This window comes from Adiantum capillus-veneris, chromosome 21, assembly GCF_014529385.1.
Source record: "Adiantum capillus-veneris isolate H3 chromosome 21, ASM1452938v2, whole genome shotgun sequence".
In the NCBI taxonomy this organism is placed as follows: Eukaryota; Viridiplantae; Streptophyta; class Polypodiopsida; order Polypodiales; family Pteridaceae; genus Adiantum; species Adiantum capillus-veneris.
The window spans coordinates 10,222,772-10,229,636 of NC_140951.1; the positions used below are offsets into that span (position 1 = coordinate 10,222,772).

The 6,865-nt window shown below is 43.2% G+C and overlaps 1 protein-coding gene across 1 annotated transcript; it reads left to right on the forward strand.

Moving 5' to 3' along the window:
* The first annotated feature begins 4,623 nt into the window (after nucleotides 1–4,623).
* Nucleotides 4,624–5,008, forward strand: LOC147430533 (uncharacterized). Its single transcript, XM_086494455.1, has one exon. It carries the CDS (start codon nucleotides 4,628–4,630, stop codon nucleotides 5,006–5,008), a length of 381 nt encoding a protein of 126 aa, XP_086350581.1. The 5' UTR covers nucleotides 4,624–4,627.
* Nucleotides 5,009–6,865: the final 1,857 nt, after the last annotated feature.

Consider the following 6,865-nt stretch of genomic DNA (forward strand, 5'->3'; position numbering starts at 1 on the left):
ATGAGGCTTTCATGCACATAGATAGAAGCCTAAGATCAAAGTTAGATGCAAAGTCCAAAAAGTGTTTCTTCATTGGCTATGGAGAAGGAGACTTTGGGTATCGCCTATGGAATCCTGAAGATGGTAAAATCTTAAGGAGTAGGGATGTAATTTTTAACGAACAAAATATGTACAAAGATTACTTGGAAAGAAAACAAACAAAAGAAACAGGTGATGAGTACATGGAGCTTGAGGACGGTGAAGACTCAAGGACTGCAAACGGTGACAATGTGCAACAACGTCAACCAAATGAGGATCCTCAACCTATTCCCCGAAGATCTACAAGAGCAAGTAGACCTCCAGAAAGGTTTGTTTCTTCCTTCAACCATCTCTTGATCTCAGATTCTGGAGAGCCGGAATCATATGAAGAAGCTATGCAACATGAATCCAAAGAAGAATGGACGAAGAGCATGCAAGTGGAGATGGACTCACTACATCGCAACCAAACATGGGAGTTGGTTGAGTTGCCTAAAGGTAAGCGGGCGCTTCAAAACAAATGGGTGTACAAGCTAAAGGAAGAAGAACGTGGGAAGAAAAGGTGCAAGTCTAGGCTTGTGGTAAAAGGTTTTTCTCAAAAGAAAGGTATTGACTTCAATGAAATATTTTCTCCTGTTGTAAAAATGAACTCAATTAGGCTTGTCTTAATCCTTGTGGCTGCTCATGATCTAACTCTCGAGCAAATGGATGTAAATACGGCATTCCCTCACGGTGACTTAGAGGAGGAAATCTACATGCTTCAACCAAAGGGGTATGAAGTAAAAGGTAAGGAGAAAATGGTTTGCAGATTAAAGAAGAGCTTGTATGGTTTAAAGCAAGCATAAAGACAATGGTACTTGAAGTTTGATCGATGGATGTTGGATCATGGATTCACAAAATGCAACTCGGATCACTGCGTCTACACGGAGAATTTGGGAGATGGGAAATTCATCATCCTAATGTTGTATGTTGATGGCATGTTGATTGCAAGTGCTAACATGTAGGACATCAAAGACCTAAAAGAGGAGCTGTCCAAATCTTTTTCAATGAAAGTTTTAGGTGCTGCAAAGAGGATACTTGGTATGAAAATATCAAGGGACGGGACGAAGAAGACAATAAAGCTATCTCAAGAAGATTACATCAAGAAGGTACTAGAAAGGTTTGCAATGCAAAATGCAAAACCAGTTTCTACACCTTTGGCTAGTCATTTTAAACTAACGAAGGATATGTGTCCAAAGACACAAGAGGAGATAGCCTATATGTCTAAAGTTCCATATGCTGCAGCGGTAGGTTCTCTAATGTATGCTATGGTCTGGACAAGGCCAGACATTGCACATGCAGTGGGAGTTGTGAGTAGGTTCATGGACAACCCAGGTAAAGAGCATTGGCAAGCTGTGAAGTGGATACTTAGGTATCTAAAAGGGACAACAACAAATGCTTTGTATTTTGGAGGAACTGATATTTTTCTAGAAGGGTATGCTGATGCAGATATGGCAGGTGACAAAGATACTCGAAGGAGCACTACTGGCTATGTGTTCACGGTTGGAGGCACAACAGTAAGCTGGGCTTCAAAGCTGCAGAAAGTGGTTTCACTTTCTACCACGGAAGCAGAGTATGTAGCAATGACTGAGGCAAGCAAAGAAATTCTGTGGCTTCACAGATTCTTAGAAGAGCTTGGATTCAAACAAGACAATTGTGTCTTGTACAGTGATAGCCAAAGCGCTATCCATCTTGCGAAGAACTCAGCCTTTCATTCAAGGACAAAGCACATTGAGGTGAGATATCACTTCATACGCACTTTTTTGGAAGAGGGACAACTAAAGCTAGGAAAGGTGCATACAAGTGAAAATCCTGCAGACATGTTTACAAAGGTGGTCAACAAGGAGAAGTTGAGCTTTTGCTCATCTTCAATCGGCATTCAAGGATAAGAAGCCAGAATGGAAGCAGTCACAGGTTTGGTTTGGAGATCAGTCTCCAAGTGGGAGATTGTTAAGTATGGAGCCTGATTTACCCTTGTAATTTTCTGTGGTAAAAGCGCACATTTGTAAGGCCCCCATTATGAGGAGAAGCCATCGTGCGTGAAGGAAAATCACTCACCGGAAACCAAAATTTTCACGGACAAGAATCAGGGGCAACTTTAAAGGCCTCGGGGGCGAAGGCCCCCGAGACTTTTTTTTTCGTCGGAATATTCTTTTTCGCCGGAATATTATGGCCTGACGACAGCCAGAAAGTGGTCGGAAAACAACCGGTGGGTTGGCCGGTGGCCGATAGTCAATGGTCGATGGCCGGTGGTCGGAAATCAATGGCCGATGGCCGGTGGTTGGAAGTCAATGGCCGGTGGCCGGTGGCCGAATTCAAAAGCGGACTTGTCTTCTCAAGGGCGGCCACACATGGGTGGATTGGAGGGTCCGATTTGGACTTTTTCGCACAAGGGCGGCTACACATGGCTATCTCTCATAAGAGAGGGCAGCCCTTTTGGCCTATAAAAGGAGGCCATTTCTACACACATTTTATAGTGTGAAGTTGATGCAACAAGGTGAGTGTGAGGTCGTGAGAGTGAAGCAAAGCGGGAGCTCCATTAAGGGTATAATCCCTTTGTAAACTACTTCTTGTTTTGAAGTACTAAATCCATTGAGTGGCTGCTTTCCCGTGGACGTAGCCCACATTGGGTGAAACACGTATATCGTGTGTACTCTCTCTCTCTCTCTCTCTCTCTCTCTACTCTATAATCTCGTGTATATAAATCTGTCTCTCTCCATTAAGTAATCTACTCAATTATCTATTTAGCTACGTCTTATTTCCTAACAACGACGAAATTGGAGGGGCAATTGCGCACGATTTGCTGGTCCATTTTGATCGGCCATGGGCTCGGCTGATAGCCAGTGAGTTGGGGCATTTGTAGAAAAAGGTGTCATCGTCGGCAATGGCTTGTAGCAAAAGCAGCATAGGCATCTTTGTTTTCCTGTGTAACAAAAGTGCGCTCTGATAAGGGACCTTCCATGGGGGTATTTAGAGCCAAAGGCTCGAGCAAGGATCGAACCCCCTCATGGACCAACCACAAAAGAGCACGTCGACAGTCCGCTACCAAGAACTCAAACTGCACTGTTCTACTTCTGGCGCAGCTCTTGCATTATTTATTGGGGTACGACTGGCTCTAAAGAGGGGCCCAGCTTTTTACTGGTCTGGCGAGGTGAGGACTCGAGGAGAGAGAAGGCTTTGGATCGAACACGGGGTTAGGTGCTAGACACAGCACCTACACTAACGCTCACTACGTAAAAGCCGTATGCCAGCACTCCCGTCTTCCCCCCTCCAATCTCTCTCTGTGTGGCTATGGTGCCTCAAGAAACAGCAAGATCGCTCTCCTCTTAAGGACATTTTACTTCTCGTCCGCCTGGTTTTCTGGGTCGCTTACATCTAGGGGCCAGCTCTTGCGAGGTGAGGACTCGAGGAGAGAGAAGGCTTTGGATCGAACACGGGGTTAGGTGCTAGACACAGCACCTGCACTAACGCTCACTACGTAAAAGCCGTAGGCCAGCGCTCCTGCCTCCCCCCCTCCAATCTCTCTGTGTGTGGCTATGGTGCCTCAAGAAGCAACAAGATTGCTCTCTCCTCTTAAGGACATTTTACTTCTCGTCCGCCTGGTAAGACCTCGTTTTCCATTTGTTTACAATCTTTTCCGGCTCACCTGGTTTAGTTTTTAGGGTTTGTTTTACAGCAGAGCAGCATTTTCTCTCTCGGTTTTGTTGAATGTTGCAGTGCATTTTCTTGGTTCTTTCTGACAAGTCTGCATTGGTAGTGGCTGTCATTTCAGTAGGTTCAATCAGCATTTTTGTTTTAACTTCTCTATCTCTTTCACTTAATCTACTACAATGCCAATTATTTTTGGCATTAAAGTCTCTCAAACGTATCACGGATAAGAAGATTGGGTCTCACAAGTCGACAGCTCTACAGGAAGAATTTTTGTACCTGTTAAGTCAACATGTTTGACAACTGCAGATCTATTATGGGATCTACCCAGCCTTATTAGCAACCTGCAGCAGTATGTTTCTTTATTTCACTGTTAGGCCCAGGCATTATAGATAAACGGCAGTCATAAGTAGTCAAAGCTCTTGATCAGTTTTTAGCTTTAATCTTGTGTTAGCCAATCATTGCAAATAAGTCAAGGAAATGTGTGCTGTTTGCCAGACCTTTTTTGCATATCGAGCAGATCCAATAATTTTTGCAGAAGTTTTTTGTCACTCACAACTGGGAAAGTGTGTTATTGGAACCCATTTACCAATTTTGCCTGCTGGTGTGATGTATGTTTATATTGTCCAACTTTATGTGTCTGTATAAAGATGTATGCGTTTGGAGATTTTTAGCAATTTTAGGCATTCATCACAAGGGATGTTGAAACATTTAGAGAGTACTTCTTTTGTAGCTCTTTTCTTGAGTTTTTTCTTTATCCGTTTTCTTGTGTCTCTTGTTTTTCTGTTTTGTGAGTGTTTTGTTTCGCAAGTTCAGTCTTTTCTTTTTCTATGAAGGTATATACTTTATAAGATTTATGCTCCCTTTGAGTTTTGAACGAGTACCTTTTTGTTTGAAATGCATGCAGACTTGTGGAGTTATTTGAATGTTGGGGAATCACAGTTCTGCCAAAATGCGGGGCCGCAATGATGGTTCACAAGGAAAACACCTAGTACTCTCAATTTGTCTAATGCTTGTGGCATTGTCCCTTGTATGCACATATTATGGGTCGTTTTTGAAAGCTGCTCTTCAGAATAAAAGAGATTCAATGCATCTACAAGATGTTGGGGAGATGGCTTCAAGAAGACTTGGCAGAAATGCAGCTGAAGACAATGATGCAAAGGAGGCTGCCTCAGAACCGGTGGAAGGAGCAGCAGATGCAAGTATCAGAGAAAAAGTAAACGAAGTATCTAACACAGAGGACAATGTTTTTGATGTGACCATCAAGGCTTTTCTTGTAAGTCTCTTACATTCAATAGACTTCTGAAGGGTAGAGCGTCCCTTGTGTCTTATATTTTAAAAAATTATTAAGACTCTGAGAAGCAACTTGTAAGGTGCAGCGGAATGAATGTTGTATTTTCTCAAGATTAGTGATCTTTACTGCTCAAGGTTCCTATTAGTTTTTAGGGAAAGAGAGAGCTTTCCGTCTTATGGAGAGTGCTATGATCACGAACAAAGTGAGTGGATTGTGCGTGCAAGTGAATGAGGCTGAGAGAAGGAGAGAGAAGAGATACGACACCGAGAGGTTGTAAAACCCTTCTCCGAAGGTCCCACTCTCGTTGGCGAGAGTGGTCTACTTGATTGCATAAAGGTGTACAATGCGTATGGAATGGACTAATGCAATGGGACTATGCCGATGACGATGAGGACGACGACTTCGTGGCTGAAAATTGGGATCTTCGATCTGTTGATTTTCATGGACTGTTCGGGGCTGAAATAGGCTGCTTTCTACTGCTCTTGTTGGGGGTGACTTGTTGATGAAAAACGTTGATCTAGCTGTGCATATGGCTGCGTTGTTCCTTGCTTTAGTACTTGCTGTAAAACGTTGATAACTGGCTGTAAAAATGTTGAACTTTGTGTACCTTGAGGCTACGTTTTTGGGGAGACTCTTTGGCTGAGGGAACGCTGGCACAGCAGGAAGATTAGGGCTGAAAATAGCTTGTCTATTTGCAGATTTAAGGGTTGAATTCCTTGCAGTGGTTTAATGTTGAAAACGCAACTGATCTGCAGTAGAAAAGCTAGCATTGGAATTGGAGCTGATCTCTTGAGACAGCTAATTCCAGTGTTGGGAAGATTTCAGCTGCTAGTGTGGGAAGATTTCAGACAGCAGACTGGACAGGAATCAAAGACTAGACTGAAATGTGGATACTGAAACAAGAATCAGACTTATGTACTGGAAATAAGGTCAGATTCAGAAGACTGGACGAGAAGTAAGTATAATTGAAATATATGCCATGATTGGGATTAGAGATCAAGATTACAGTGAATATGATTACAGAGAGAAAGTACAGCCGACAATACTGCCAATGATTCTCAAGTACAAGTATAGCCAAAGCGTTAACCCAAATGATAATAATTGCCAACCCGATTACAATGTAATGGGTCCTATTTATATACTTCGGGTTTACTATAGTAATTACTAAGTAATTCGCTGCCAATCTTCTAAGAAGACGTTCCCACATAGTGACTATCCAGTCGTCTACATCCTTCCCTTTCTTGAATTTTGGCAAGATTCCAAAATTTTTGAAAAATTCCCCTGTCTGATTCTGATGTGAGACTGAAAAATCCATTGTCTGGTTCTGATGTTGGGATGCCGGCTTGACCAATGATAGAATGGCCATACAAACATTACGAGTAGGCAACTGAAAAGGTCAAGGATCGCGAGAGGCAACGGAAAAGGCCAAGGTGGAGCTCTCAGCAGGCCAAGGTGGAGCTGTTATCAGGCCAAGGTAGAGCTGTCATCTCTCCCTGCTTGCTAAGAAGAAAAGTCACCACTGAATTCTGAGATGGAACTACCCAGTATCCTTCCATTGGACTGTCTTCCGTTTGCCTTTGCCCTTTGATCTGGACGGTGCCTGAGAAGTCCTAGTACTAGCATTCTCCTTTTGAATCAGTAGGTAAATGGCCTCCTGCTCAAGCTGATCCCGCCGGTCGGTGGTCATCTCTACTTTATAAGGCGTGAGAGAATGATAGGTTTTGGTGTCAGGATCATAGAGTGTACGCCTGCCCTTGCTCAGTCTAGTTCTGGCCAGCTTATGACAATGCGAAGCAGTATGGATCCATCCTTCTTGAAAAGGATGATTAGTTTTGACTCGAGCTTCGAAAAGAATCTCAACCATCTCCC

Bases quoted from the DNA above. Each gene is read 5' to 3' on its own strand.
- LOC147430533 (XM_086494455.1), top strand. From the start codon at position 4,628: ATGTTGGGGAATCACAGTTCTGCCAAAATGCGGGGCCGCAATGATGGT.